The 16,406-nt window shown below is 36.1% G+C and overlaps 1 protein-coding gene across 4 annotated transcripts in view; it reads right to left on the bottom strand.

Annotated features, from left to right (window-relative positions):
• Positions 1-4,036: 4,036 nt before the first annotated feature.
• LOC144453994 (uncharacterized) overlaps positions 4,037-16,406 on the bottom strand; it is a 111,543-nt gene continuing 99,173 nt past the window's right edge. For all 4 annotated transcript variants that reach the window (XM_078145401.1, XM_078145384.1, XM_078145410.1 and 1 more), the window contains 3 exons: positions 14,368-14,510; positions 12,009-12,197; positions 4,037-4,199 (listed from right to left, as the gene is read on the bottom strand). In XM_078145401.1, the coding sequence (XP_078001527.1) occupies positions 4,052-4,199; positions 12,009-12,197; positions 14,368-14,510 (480 nt within the window). In that variant the 3' untranslated portion in view covers positions 4,037-4,051. The remainder of the gene's footprint in view (positions 4,200-12,008; positions 12,198-14,367; positions 14,511-16,406) is intronic.

Here is a 16,406-nt window from a genome sequence, read left to right as displayed (position 1 = left end):
AACATACATTTAATGATTTCATTATTTTGCATTAGTAAGCAGGCATTTCTACATTTATTTCCTATTGGATATTTTTTACAACTTTTGAAACATTATCCAATAATTCTCAAATAGCTCAAATATTTTACATATTGTAAAAGATTATTCATATTTACTGCAAACAGATGTTACAAAAATGGACAAAAAAATACCAACCCTCTCTCTCTATTTGATATCAAAATACCCCCCCCCCCCCCCTCTCTCTCTCTCTCTCTCTCTCTCTATGTGATATCAAAGTGTACACATTTGATATTTACATATTAAGTATATGAATTTGGTATTGAGTGGGACAAGTACTGATAACGCTGTAAAACTGAAATAGTCCATAAAGCGTTTTTCCTATAGTTCAACTTTATTGTATTTAAGCTATACACTGCTACATAGAATTATATATTGTACATTTTTTATCCTATTTATTTGGCTAGGTTTACTCCAGGAAATAGACACATTTTGATAAAGTATGGGTTGTGAAGACTCATTTTATATTTTACATTACCTACTTGTGATTTCAGAAGAAACATTAAGTTGATCTTACATGCATTTACAGGGTATCTTTGTTATGGACTATTGCATCAGGGGAGGTGGTAGATATACAGTACTCAATGGTTGAACATTATATATTGATGAGCACAAAATGATTTACACTTCAGTGTGAAACACCTGTCGTGAATATTCAATGATCAAATTTCCGCTATCTCCCATGATGCAATATGCCATTACAAAGATACCCCATACATGCACAAGATCAACTTAATGTTTCTCTGAAATTGCAAGTAATTGTAGGTGATGTAAAATCCGCAAAATGTTCTCTCCAGAACCCATGTTGGTCAAAATTTCACAAATATCTTAAATGTATATTTTACTACTTCACTCCCTACCCTCACTGTAATTGTGTGTGCTTTTTCATGTGTTAATTCTTCTACCCAAAGTAACCCAAATGTTACAGTTGATATCTTAACACCAACTTACACAGCTAAACTCTCACACTCCTGCAGTAGTGACAGGGCTGGTGTGTCCAGTCTCATAGCAGTTGTTACTTTACATGACTTTAAAAATACATTCAGTAACAGAACGCGTCCACACAGTACAATAGGATGAATTGAGGATGGTTTCCTTAGCCAGGACAGTTTCAAGACTGGTTCAGGATGCCATGTAGATGGGTTACTGTTTCAGTAGGGCTGACAAGGTCTTTTTCACATCTGTATAGCGTGGATGTTGTTGACACAACTATAGCTGGGATTCAGCATACATGTACATGTAGAACCATTGCTGACAAAATACGTTGCACTTGCACACCCAGCACTACTGTTACAGCTATGTTGTAACCTCTGCTACAGAAGTGTCCATAACAAGCCAAACTTCAAGAGCATCCTGTGACAGATGTGTGCCAAACAGCCCTGCAACAGACATGTTGAAATCACCACAGATATTTTGTCTAGATGGGACTGTCTCAGATAGATGATTAGGACAGTTGTTTGACCAGCAACCCTTTTACAGCTTTGTTGGGATGCCTGTTGCTGCTATGTATCCAGCATCACTGCTGCAACTCCATTTGAATGACTCGCTTAGCTCCGAATCCATCACACCTGCTGCAGTTATGATAGAATTACCAGCAATCTGTACCAATCGTCAATAGGAGGCTGCTGCAGGGGTGTTGGTAATATCTCTGACACAGGGTTGTCAAACACACACCTGCTGCATGGAGGTTACCAGCTATGTTATTTGCAGGGCTGTTGCAACATGTTGGTAAAATCTCTCCCACAATTTCGTCACACTTATGCCTACTGCGGGGATGTCAATATATCCCTGTAGCAGTACTGTTTTGTACAAGCTTGACAGTAGCAGGTGTTGGCAGCAGCCCAGTTACAGATGACACCATGCTTGCTTAGTACTATGATGTAAAAAAACACCCTCTTGCAGCCCTGCTGGAATCAATGCTGATGGAGGAATAGCGATCTGCAGCCCTGCTGGAATCCATGCTGCAGGGGTGAATAGAGATCTGCAGCCCTGATGGAATCCATACTGCAGGGGTGAATAGAGATCTGCAGCCCTGATGGAATCCATACTGCAGGGGTGAATAGAGATCTGCAGCCCTGATGGAATCCATGCTGCAGGGGTGAATAGAGATCTGCAGCCCTGATGGAATCCATACTGCAGGGGTGAATAGAGATCTGCAGCCCTGATGGAATCCATACTGCAGGGGTGAATAGAGATCTGCAGCCCTGATGGAATCCATACTGCAGGGGTGAATAGAGATCTGCAGCCCTGATGGAATCCATACTGCAGGGGTGAATAGAGATCTGCAGCCCTGATGGAATCCATACTGCAGGGGTGAATAGAGATCTGCAGCCCTGATGGAATCCATACTGCAGGGGTGAATAGAGATCTGCAGCCCTGATGGAATCCATACTGCAGGGGTGATAATGATCTGCTGTGTATATGTGCATGCCATGGTGGTATTACTGTGGTACAAAATATACTAAAAACATGTAAATTGTGGGTTTTTTTATCATTAAATAATGTTGAGACAAAATAGTATGCTGTTGCAAACTACCTTAATTAAGTTTATATTTAACATCCACTGAAAAAGTTGGCATGATGAACAAAAATCTTTTCTGCATAGATTGTAATTATTTACTAGATTTCATGTATATTTCTAGGGTGCTGAATTACAAACTGATTCATTTCAGCCTACTCTACACAAGTAGAAGCTGCCATTATACAACTACTTTGTTTTATACTATTGAAATCACCACTGTACACACACACACACACACTGGGTTACATTGTTTGGTAAAACGGGGTGAATTTAAATCTGTTTCAATGTAAACAACAAGAGTGTATGTGAACCTTTAAAACAAGTTTGCACATCCATGTTGATTGGCTAACAGAAGTCAATGAGTGGTTACTCCAACATACCAGATGGTTTTCATTACTTTATAATTTGCATTAGATGAAAATGTTTGTAAACAATTTAACTCAGCAATGAAATATGTTTTGTCACAAACTGAATAACTCTAGTGAACTGCTTCATTTTTTCTTGGCTGTTTCTTTGTGAATTACACGTATTTGAATGTAAGAACCAGATTTGAAGGTTAAGAAGTGTGAATGTATACTGTGTTCAATCTACATTTTTCCATTCCTTATGTACATGTATTAAATATATTTACAGTCAAACACTCTTTAAAACTCATCAAACGCATACTTTCCATGTCTAGTTTGAAATGAAGTATGTTTTCTTCAGCTAAAAACTATTAATTTGTGATTTATTTCAATTCAATGGCCTTTACATCTGTGTTAATTTTTTTGGCAATTTTTACATTTGTTAGTAAACACTACAGTTTTACTCGAAAATCACTAGGTAGTATTTATGAAAAAAGCCATATGGATGTGGATTTTTGGATTTTTAATTTATAAAACAATTTTATCTTGGCGTCCTACTTGAAAAATCAATGTAACACAACATATGCCAAGTCTGTGTTTGTAAGTCAATAACATGCAAATGATTAATAAATGTATAAAATAGTTGTTATTGTATTTACAATAACAAACATTTTTACACATTTTAAAGCTTTTTGCAAGGTATTGAGTTTCAAACAGACTTTGTCAATGTTGTTTCACATTAATTTTTTAAGTAGAAAGCATGACAAAATTGTTTTATAAATTAAAACTCAAAAATAAATACCCAATCCTCATCCATATGGTCACTTTAAAAAAAGAATTTCCTACTACATGCCCATATTCAAAGGACAAAGTATATATTTGTGAAATGCATACTATTTTTTTGGCAGTGAGTTAATCAAATGTTGAAAATTATACCACCAGGATTTATTATCAAAATGATTGTGAAAATTTGTACAAAATAAATATACTACAAAATTAGTATCAAAAAAATCATTCAATCAATTATTGATGAGTATAAGCAGAAGATGGATCTCGTGTACAGTGAAGAGTTACTTTTACATTAGCTATTTTTCTAAAGTCAACTTTGGTTTTGTTGCACACCAAAGAGTTATTTGACGGTAGCCATCTTTCTAAAGTCAACTGTGGGACGTGCTCTCTTCTGTGAGGGTGGAGCCGAATGCCGGAAGCCTTCTTTGAACATGTAACTACCATGTGATAGACTGATGGATAGGAATTCAGCAGCCGAGTCAGCTCGTCTGCAATCAAAATACAAAGGCATAATTACATAATGCCTAAAGTGACATGTCTATAGTTGTTGTACATACTATTTCCTCATACATAAGATCCAAATATAGAAAACCAAACATTTCAAACACACCAATCCACTTGTGGTGCATCTGATGTATACACTTCCTATTTTCACCTTGTAAAATTGTAACAAATTACTTTGAAAGTCTTTATTTTATGAAAATAAGATGATGCAATTTTTAATTTTTCAAGTAGGAAGCCAAATACGTGGGTGTGCTGGTGTTGCTAGAGAATACCACACGTATGCAAATGAGCTAGACAAGTGACGCGGTGACAGCAGATATATCACAAGTTTAAAACCCCTAAAAATTAAATAAGGTACTTGAAATTGACTGATCATCGTATCAATAGAAAGACAACGTCATTGGCTTTGTTCTAAGGGGTCAAAGTCATATTTGGTTAACAGTTGCTGAAATTAAAGTGATTTTCACAACATGACCGTTACTTCTGTGATTGTTTTTTTCCCCAAAAGACACGGAGTTGGGTATTTCTAGTAAACAGCGTCAAGTCGGGTCTGATTTATAACGATCAAATAGACGAGGGATGTATAGTAGACAAATTAGTATGTATGTAAAAGTACATGGTGTTTGTTAGCCTTCGTTATCCGATCGTTCCCTTATTGAATCGGGTGGAAATAGTGAACAGTCACATTTATAAACATTTGGCAAGCCAAATTGTTCAAGATTTCTGTAAATTTGTGCATGTCAGGTTATTTTTTCATTGTTTTTCAGAAGTGTGTATCACAATGACAATGTTGAATGAGCAATTTGACTACATTTATACATCGATCAGCAACTATGCAGTTTGTTCATGGTACAGTGCTGACAGTGGATGCCACATGCACAGATGTCGTTCATTGCCCTATACAATTTCATTATCTGATGTTTTTTGATCATGAAATCATCGGTCCAATTTTTCTACCCCATAAGTTAGTGTTTTAAATGTCCTTGTCATTTACCAGGAAAATTCACCCAATTTTGTTTGCCAAACTAGTAAGTTTTAACGATAATTTATGTGTACCATGACTAAATGACCCTATTGACCACCACTGAATAATTTGCGAAGCGGTCATTAAAATTTTCCTTTCGGATAATCGGAAAGTGGACAGGAAAACATTTCACTAGAAGTAAATTAATATTTACTACATGTAAAATTGAATCTGCATGTTTCAGTGAATGATTTCTAGTATGTGAATGTGTGAAATATTAGGTGAAAATATAAATAAACAATATAAAGTAACGTTTGCATACAATATACATAATCTGTACACATACATAACCCTATGTGAATGTCAATACAAGTATATAGTTCAGTCTAGTTCAAATCATATCAAATTTATTTTTAAATAACTATTTGGGAAGTGTGATACCCAATAGAAGAACACAGGCCTTACAACATGGTTCATCTGAGTCACATTTTGGTTCCATGTGAAAATTATTGTTGTTGTTGTTGTTGTTGTTGTTGTTGTTGTTGCTGTTGTTGTTGCTGTGTGTGTATGTGTGTGTGTGTGTGTGTGTCAGCATCACTCTTTAAATCATTACAAATTAGACTGTCCATTTTAAAATTCATACTGATTGCATGTGTACGTACGTGTATTATAACAATTACTAGTATTAAAAGTGTTACATCAGTAGCACTTTCTCAGTCCACACCATGCAACAAACAAGTAACTTGCAAATGGTATTTTTACATTTACAGCTTTTATTTCTTTGGCCAAATAAAACAAACTGTGTTTCCGATAACTCGGCTGACCCTAGTTTAAGCTCCAGGCCTTAAACATTTTTACATGCATTGAATATGGCAAAATGGTAAGACTTCACTCATATTTCCATGTCAACCTTGATGCCTTTGCCTCATCTGTAGTCATTTTTATAAAATTGTACTCCAGAGAGAGAAAGTAGGTCTTTTTAGACTACAACAACAGCATGGTCTGCATAACGTGTTTCGTCTACTTACAATATTGTCTTCATTTACTTTTACACCTCATCAAAATCTCACGGATCGTAAAGCATTGTTTGCATATTTTCTAAACTACCTACCCTATTTTCTGTAATCACGTTATCGGAAACAAACATTTATTTTAGATTTTGCCTTAAACGATTGTTCATTTTTGAGCATTTATACAGTAAAAGTTGTGTTGGGATAGAGCAATCTATCGATAATTCCTGGCATTCCAACTATTCATCGCACATGCCGACTTTCCATGCATAGCTAGCTAGCTATTTCCACATCCATTGTGTTTGTTTGTTTGTTTGTTTGTTTGTTCGTGAATGACTTCCATTTCGTTACTCATGTGATTAGATTTCTGCCAACAACAACTGTGAGTGTGTATTATTCATGAAAGACTTTGGGTAGCCTCTAATAATTGTAACACATTCTGGACAGAAATTGCTAATTGCAATCTTAGTTCTATTACTTTCAAAGTCAGTGTTCCAGTGATCTTAATCTTAGTTCTATTACTTTCAAAGTCAGTATTCCAGTGGTCTCAATCTTAGTCCTATTACTTTCAAAGTCAGTATTCCAGTGGTCTCAATCTTAGTTCTATTACTTTCAAAGTCAGTATTCCAGTGGTCTCAATCTTAGTTCTATTACTTTCAAAGTCAGTATTCCAGTGGTCTCAATCTTAGTCCTATTACTTTCAAAGTCAGTATTCCAGTGGTCTCAATCTTAGTTCTATTACTTTCAAAGTCAGTATTCCAGTGGTCTCAATCTTAGTTCTATTACTTTCAAAGTCAGTATTCCAGTGGTCTCAATCTTAGTTCTATTACTTTCAAAGTCAGTATTCCAGTGGTCTCAATCTTAGTTCTATTACTTTCAAAGTCAGTGTTCCAGTGGTCTCAATCTTAGTCCTATTACTTTCAAAGTCAGTGTTCCGGTAGTCTCAATCTTAGTTCTATTACTTTCAAAGTTAGTGTTCCGGTAGTCTCAATCTTAGTCCTATTACTTTCAAAGTTAGTATTCCAGTGATCTCAATCTTAGTTCTATTACTTTCAAAGTCAGTGTTCCAGTGGTCTCAATCTTAGTCCTATTACTTTCAAAGTCAGTGTTCCGGTGGTCCCAATCTTAGTCCTATTACTTTCAAAGTCAGTATTCCAGTGATCTCAATCTTAGCCCTATTACTTTCAAAGTCAGTGTTCCAGTGATCTCAATCTTAGTCCTATTACTTTCAAAGTCAGTATTCCAGTGATCTCAATCTTAGCCCTATTACTTTCAAAGTCAGTGTTCCGGTGGTCTCAATCTTAGTCCTATTACTTTCAAAGTCAGTATTCCAGTGGTCTCAATCTTAGCCCTATTACTTTCAAAGTCAGTGTTCCAGTGATCTCAATCTTAGCCCTATTACTTTCAAAGTCAGTATTCCAGTGATCTCAATCTTAGCCCTATTACTTTCAAAGTCAGTATTCCAGTGATCTCAATCTTAGCCCTATTACTTTCAAAGTCAGTGTTCCGGTGGTCTCAATCTTAGCCCTATTACTTTCAAAGTCAGTATTCCAGTGATCTCAATCTTAGCCCTATTACTTTCAAAGTTAGTGTTCCAGTGATCTCAATCTTAGTCCTATTACTTTCAAAGTCAGTATTCCAGTGATCTCAATCTTAGCCCTATTACTTTCAAAGTCAGTGTTCCAGTGGTCTCAATCTTAGTCCTATTACTTTCAAAGTCAGTATTCCAGTGGTCTCAATCTTAGCCCTATTACTTTCAAAGTCAGTGTTCCAGTGATCTCAATCTTAGTCCTATTACTTTCAAAGTCAGTGTTCCAGTGATCTCAATCTTAGTCCTATTACTTTCAAAGTCAGTGTTCCGGTGGTCTCAATCTTAGTCCTATTACTTTCAAAGTCAGTATTCCAGTGGTCTCAATCTTAGCCCTATTACTTTCAAAGTCAGTGTTCCAGTGATCTCAATCTTAGTCCTATTACTTTCAAAGTCAGTGTTCCGGTGGTCTCAATCTTAGTCCTATTACTTTCAAAGTCAGTGTTCCGGTGATCTCAATCTTAGTTCTATTACTTTCAAAGTCAGTGTTCCGGTGATCTCAATCTTAGTTCTATTACTTTCAAAGTCAGTGTTCCGGTGATCTCAATCTTAGTCCTATTACTTTCAAAGTCAGTGTTCCGGTGATCTCAATCTTAGTTCTATTACTTTCAAAGTCAGTGTTCCGGTGATCTCAATCTTATTTCTATTACTTTCAAAGTCAGTGTTCCGGTGATCTCAATCTTAGTTCTATTACTTTCAAAGTCAGTGTTCCAGTGGTCTCAATCTTAGTCCTATTACTTTCAAAGTCAGTATTCCGGTGGTTTCAATCTTAGTCCTATTACTTTCAAAGTCAGTATTCCGGTGGTCTCAATGTTAGTCCTATTACTTTCAAAGTCAGTGTTCTGGTGATCTCAATCTTAGTTCTATTACTTTCAAAGTCAGTGTTCCGGTGGTCTCAATCTTAGTTCTATTACTTTCAAAGTCAGTGTTCCGGTGGTCTCAATCTTAGTCCTATTACTTTCAAAGTCAGTGTTCCAGTGGTCTCAATCTTAGCACTATTACTTTCAAAGTCAGTATTCCGGTGGTCTCAATCTTAGTCCTGTTACTTTCAAAGTCAGTGTTCCGGTGGTCTCAATCTTAGTCCTATTACTTTCAAAGTTAGTGTTCCAGTGGTCTCAATCTTACTCCTATTACTTTCAAAGTTAGTATTCCAGTGGTCTCAATCTTAGTCCTATTACTTTCAAAGTCAGTGTTCCGGTGGTCTCAATCTTAGCACTATTACTTTCAAAGTCAGTATTCCGGTGGTCTCAATCTTAGTCCTATTACTTTCAAAGTCAGTGTTCCGGTGGTCTCAATCTTAGCACTATTACTTTCAAAGTCAGTATTCCGGTGGTCTCAATCTTAGTCCTGTTACTTTCAAAGTCAGTGTTCCGGTGGTCTCAATCTTAGCACTATTACTTTCAAAGTCAGTGTTCCAGTGGTCTCAATCTTAGTTCTATTACTTTCAAAGTCAGTATTCCAGTGGTCTCAATCTTAGTTCTATTACTTTCAAAGTCAGTGTTCTGGTGATCTCAATCTTAGTCCTATTACTTTCAAAGTCAGTATTCCAGTGGTCTCAATCTTAGTTCTATTACTTTCAAAGTCAGTGTTCTGGTGATCTCAATCTTAGTCCTATTACTTTCAAAGTCAGTGTTCCAGTGGTCTCAATCTTAGTCCTATTACTTTCAAAGTCAGTATTCCAGTGATCTCAATCTTAGTCCTATTACTTTCAAAGTCAGTGTTCCGGTGGTCTCAATCTTAGTCCTATTACTTTCAAAGTCAGTGTTCCAGTGATCTCAATCTTAGCCCTATTACTTTCAAAGTCAGTGTTCCGGTGGTCTCAATCTTAGTCCTATTACTTTCAAAGTCAGTGTTCCAGTGATCTCAATCTTAGTCCTATTACTTTCAAAGTCAGTGTTCCAGTGATCTCAATCTTAGCCCTATTACTTTCAAAGTCAGTGTTCCAGTGATCTCAATCTTAGCCCTATTACTTTCAAAGTCAGTGTTCCAGTGATCTCAATCTTAGTTCTATTACTTTCAAAGTCAGTGTTCTGGTGATCTCAATCTTAGTCCTATTACTTTCAAAGTCAGTGTTCCGGTGATCTCAATCTTAGTCCTATTACTTTCAAAGTCAGTGTTCTGGTGATCTCAATCTTAGTTCTATTACTTTCAAAGTCAGTGTTCCGGTGGTCTCAATCTTAGTCCTATTACTTTCAAAGTCAGTGTTCCGGTGGTCTCAATCTTAGTTCTATTACTTTCAAAGTCAGTATTCCGGTGGTCTCAATCTTAGTCCTGTTACTTTCAAAGTCAGTGTTCCGGTGGTCTCAATCTTAGTCCTATTACTTTCAAAGTCAGTGTTCTGGTGATCTCAATCTTAGTTCTATTACTTTCAAAGTCAGTGTTCCGATGGTCTCAATGTTAGTCCTATTACTTTGAAAATCAGTATTCCAGTGGTCTCAATTTTAGTCCTATTACTTTCAAAGTCAGTGTTCCGGTGGTCCCAATCTTAGTCCTATTACTTTCAAAGTCAGTGTTCTGGTGATCTCAATCTTAGTTCTATTACTTTCAAAGTTAGTATTCCGGTGATCTCAATCTTAGTTCTATTACTTTCAAAGTCAGTGTTCTGGTGATCTCAATCTTAGTTCTATTACTTTCAAAGTTAGTATTCCGGTGATCTCAATCTTAGTTCTATTACTTTCAAAGTCAGTAGCCCCATCTACACGTAGGTCGTCCTACCTCAGGCAGTCCCAAGTCCTACCTGAGGTAGGATAGATTTGTGTCTACACGTAGGAAGGTTACGGCGTAGATGTCGCTCTTTCCGTCCTGACAGTACATAGGACGAAGTCAGGACGGTTTCAGGAAACCTCTCAAAGGTGTCCTAAGTCAGGACGGTTTCAGGACAGGTTCAGGACACGTTTGCGTCTACACGGGCTTCAAACTATCCTGAATCCTACCTCAGGTAGGATTTTTAGTGCCGTGTAGACGGGGCTAGTGTTCCGGTGGTCTCAATCTTAGTCCTATTACTTTCAAAGTCAGTGTTCCGGTAGTCTCAATCTTAGTCCTATTACTTTCAAAGTCAGTGTTCCGGTGATCTCAATCTTAGTTCTATTACTTTCAAAGTCAGTGTTCCAGTGATCTCAATCTTAGTTCTATTACTTTCAAAGTCAGTGTTCCAGTGGTCTCAATCTTAGTTCTATTACTTTCAAAGTCAGTATTCCAGTGGTCTCAATCTTAGTCCTATTACTTTGAAAATCAGTATTCCAGTGGTCTCAATTTTAGTCCTATTACTTTCAAAGTCAGTGTTCCGGTGGTCTCAATCTTAGTTCTATTACTTTCAAAGTCAGTGTTCTGGTGATCTCAATCTTAGTCCTATTACTTTCAAAGTCAGTGTTCCGGTGGTCGCGTTTTTAGTCTTATTACTTCTTATGATTAAATAGTTAGTTTTGAATAAATTTATTGTTGATCTATTTGCATCACACCAACTGGTGACGTTCTCATTATTCATATAATTTAGATCAATAATATGGCTTTTCTCTTTGTTTGCATGAAATAATTTGGCGTCATCAACATAAAGTGTAAATTTAGTCAAAGAAATCAGAGGAAAATGTTATGTCATTGATATAAACAAATAATAGAGTGGGTCCTAAGATTGATCCCTGCAGAACACTATATGTGATTGCCTGTTTTGAAGAATTGATACCATTTACACCAACAAATTGAGAACGAAAAGTAAGATAATTCATAAACTAATTGAGAGGTACACCTCTGATACCATAGTATTTGTGTTTTGAAGTAAGTATATTATGATTAATGGTGTTAAATGCTTTGGAGAAATCTATAAATAAACTCATTGTTGTTTTCCCCCTTATCAATTTCATCCATAAGATATTGAGAAAGACTGATCAGAGATATTTTTGGACTATGTTGTTTTCTAAAACCATATTGGTGTCGGTAGAAATTATTCATTTGCCTATTGATAATTCTTTTGAAAATTTTGCTGAGCAAAGGCAATACAGAAATTCCCTGGTGTCTTCCTTTTCACAGATGGGAATAACACGAGCAACTTAGAACACACAAATTATTAATTGCTAAATATTCATCAACATCATTTTTGCGGTATAATGGCTCACCTCGGCTTGCCATTATTTCCAGAAAAAACTCTTCCAGCAGTGTCCATATAACAGTTTATTCAGCTAACCCTTACATAATATAATATCTTCTTCACTAATAATGAATGTTTTTTCACACTTACGGATAGTCTTGATGTCTAGCTGATGGTAGTGCATCTTTAGATTCCAGTGTTGATGTTGATGGTGTTCGTGATAGATTTCTACCCTGTTCTACTTCTGGTGGTAGTCCAGACTCGGCCCTGTGATTGACCCCAGTACCACCAATTTCACCACCCCATGCAGATCTTGGTCCAGAATGACCACGAGATGGTCTGAAATGATAGGATATTTAAACTGTTAACTCTCTTTACACAGTATGATATACGGTATACAATACGGTATACTCTCTTTACACAGTATGATATGATATACAATACGCTATACTCTCTTTACACAGTATGATATGATATACAATACGCTATACTCTCTTTACACAGTATGATATGATATACAATACGCTATACTCTCTTTACACAGTATGATATGATATACAATACGGTATACTCTCTTTACACAGTATGATATGATATACAATACGGTATACAACTGTACTGTACTTGGAACATTACTGCACCACACAACTTGTAGCTCCCTGTAATTTAGATATATAATAGTCATCTGTACAATCAGTACAATCTATTCAGTGAAACCCCAGTCGACCATTACAGGGTATCAAATGTTGTGGAACAAAATGTACTGTAATGTAGTAAGTCATAGGTATGGATTAGCCTAACTTGGCTGGTTTGGGCTCCTTTATTAGCCCCCGCCAGACGTAGTAGTCCGGGACAGTGGCTTATAGATTGGGCTCTGTCCGTCTGAAGCCATTTCTCGGACATTCATTGACGATTTCTTTCAAACTTAGTAAATGGATAATGAATTATGACTTACAAATGTATGTCAATTTGCTTTGGGATATGATGCAATTTAGCTGACTTAGAGTCATTTTGATTTGTTATGTGAACTGACTTGGTTCAGTTCTAAGACAAGACCAATGAACTACCCCATATATCCGATAGCCTTGATAGTTGGTGGGGACATTACTTCAGGTGTGTAGATGAGAAATTGTTCAAATGAAATTAATCGCATCAGATATATGCATTTTTGGTAAAAAAACAAACATGATTTGTGGTGTGTGAAAGTGCTTTAACTCAGTTTAGAAATGAAAGGTTCTTGTTTCATGTAATAAAATCATTTATTTAAATCTTTTATGGGCTACTTCACATCGCAATGTCAATGGCATCAAGATTAACCTCTGTTTGAGGTTGCTTGGAAACACTGTTTTTACCACAGCTGAATTAAATCATAGACACTGTATGTGATTAAAACAGGTTCATTCATGCTACAGAGATGTGTGTTTTGGGTCAAAAACTCCAAAACTACAGGGCAGATCAGTCTGACACTTGGTGGGAATGATCTTTGAGGTGTGTCAATGAAGAACTGTTCATGACATTACATCTGATTCAGTGATATGCAAATTAAGCCTAAAAACGTGTCTTTTTGGTCAAAAGTCTTTAATTCCAAAACTACTGAGTAGATTGGACTAAAATTTGATGGGGATGCATCTAGGAGTGTATAGATGAAGAAATATCAAGCATATAATGATCTCATGGGTGATATGCAAATTAGGTGTAACAATGTGAATCTCAGAATGTCCTTTGTGAATGAGACTAAAACTTGATGAGATGTTACTAGAAGTGTTACTCTGCAGACTTTCTGTAAAACATTGTGGCCCTAGCAACAATGATCACACCCATAGCAACAATCAAATGCAGTGTATTTTGGTCAAATAATAACAACATCATCAGTTAGGCAAGTGAGTAACCATTTTTGTATGCAAATATCCTTAGCAACCATGACTACGCCCATAGCAGCAGCCAAACAGTGGTGTATTTCACAAAGATAACGAATTTTTAGACAAGCGAACATTCAAAAAATGTATGCAAATGTGCCTAGCAACAGGACCATGCCCATAGCAACAGTAAAATGATGACTTAAATTGCAAAGATAACAAATGGGATTAATAGACAAATATATAACCATTCAAAAACTGTATGCAAATATTCAATCAATTATACAGCTGTGCTACATCTCCATTGGCGCTATATTTGATACAATCTAATACATCACACTACCATGACTGTTTGCAATTCATTGTAAACATCCATTTCGGGGCTGAGTCATCTCTGATGACTGCTTGTTTTAAGTAGGTTTGGATAGATTTGCCCAAATGTGAGTCATTTCACATATAACCATTTAGAAACTTTCAGTTTACATCTGGTTTTGTGTTCTGACTGCCAAGGTAGTGAGTCCTTTTAAGTTATCACAAGATGAAAGCAAAGACATAGTCAACTGACTTTCTAGAGGTATAACCTTGCACACATGGGTAAACACATACACAGACACAAACAGACACATATTGACACACACATGGGCATGACTTACGTAAATCTGAAATCAGAAGGCAGGTATCTTCCAAGTAGATAATCTCTCTCTGTTTTCAACAGTTGTGCCCTGAAATCCTTCTTGGCTGTACCATAACCATTGAATATATGGTCTGCAAACATTAGCTTGTTATGCATGTAAATCTGTACATTAAAAAAGTTGTAATGGCAGATGGTTATTTTTATATTTTTATACAGATACTGCAGTTATTGGATTCAAGTATTCTGTCATGTCAATCTGATTAAAATCTGACGTTGGCAACTTGACACAATTCCTATATTTACCTCCTACTTTAATGTCCTTTGCTCTTTTTTGTTCTGTGAACACCTTTACTTACATCTGACAATGACATTTTGTTACCTTTACCTACATCTGACAATGACATTTTGTTACCTTTACCTACATCTGACAATGACATTTTGTTACCTTTACTTACATCTGACAATGACATTTTGTTACCTTTACTTACATCTGACAATGACATTTTGTTACCTTTACCTACATCTGACAATGACATTTTGTTACCTTTACTTACATCTGACAATGACATTTTGTTACCTTTACTTACATCTGACAATGACATTTTGTTACCTTTACCTACATCTGACAATGACATTTTGTTACCTTTACTTACATCTGACAATGACATTTTGTTACCTTTACCTACATCTGACAATGACATTTTGTTACCTTTACTTACATCTGACAATGACATTTTGTTACCTTTACTTACATCTGACAATGACATTTTGTTACCTTTACCTACATCTGACAATGACATTTTGTTACCTTTACTTACATCTGACAATGACATTTTGTTACCTTTACTTACATCTGACAATGACATTTTGTTACCTTTACCTACATCTGACAATGACATTTTGTTACCTTTACTTACATCTGACAATGACATTTTGTTACCTTTACTTACATCTGACAATGACATTTTGTTACCTTTACTTACATCTGACAATGACATTTTGTTACCTTTACCTACATCTGACAATGACATTTTGTTACCTTTACCTACATCTGACAATGACATTTTGTTACCTTTACTTACATCTGACAATGACATTTTGTTACCTTTACCTACATCTGACAATGACATTTTGTTACCTTTACCTACATCTGACAATGACATAGGCATTCTTGTTTGATACCTCATAATTACTAGTAGCCAATCAGAATCCATCTTACAATAGTTATAACACTCAACATTTAAAATTAAACAAACAGAACTGCACCAAACAAAAATATCATTGTCTGAGCTCTGCACCAAATAATAACATCATTGTCTGAGCTCTGCACCAAACAATAACATCATTGTCTGAGCACTGCACCAAACAATAACATCATTGTCTGAGCTCTGCACCAAACAATAACATCATTGTCTGAGCTCTGCACCAAATAATAACATCATTGTCTGAGCTCTGCACCAAACAATAACATCATTGTCTGAGCACTGCACCAAACAATATCATCATTGTCTGAGCTCTGCACCAAACAATAACAGCATTGTCTGAGCTCTGCACCAAACAATATCATCATTGTCTGAGCTCTGCACCAAACAATAACATCATTGTCTGAGCTCTGCACCAAATAATAACATCATTGTCTGAGCTCTGCACCAAACAATAACATCATTGTCTGAGCACTGCACCAAACAATAACATCATTGTCTGAGCTCTGCACCAAACAATAACATCATTGTCTGAGCACTGCACCAAACAATAACATCATTGTCTGAGCTCTGCACCAAACAATAACAGCATTGTCTGAGCGCTGCACCAAACAATATCATCATTGTCTGAGATCTGCACTCAAGTACTTTTTGAACAGTGTTCTATTGTACTGTACCCATAAGGTTCAGTGCCATTATGTGTGTCATTAATTAAGTAAATGCACTCATCTGAGTACTTGTGTTTTGTATGACAACTCCTATGGTATTGTGTCAGATGTATACCCAGTAGGTACAAGCCTGGTGCTTACAGAACAAAAAAGAACAAACAGCAATAAAAGTAGGAACAGAAATAAAT

The sequence above is a fragment of the Glandiceps talaboti genome, chromosome 1 (genome assembly GCF_964340395.1).
Source record: "Glandiceps talaboti chromosome 1, keGlaTala1.1, whole genome shotgun sequence".
Lineage (NCBI taxonomy): Eukaryota > Metazoa > Hemichordata > Enteropneusta > Spengelidae > Glandiceps > Glandiceps talaboti.
This window is presented reverse-complemented; position numbering and strand designations above follow the sequence as displayed.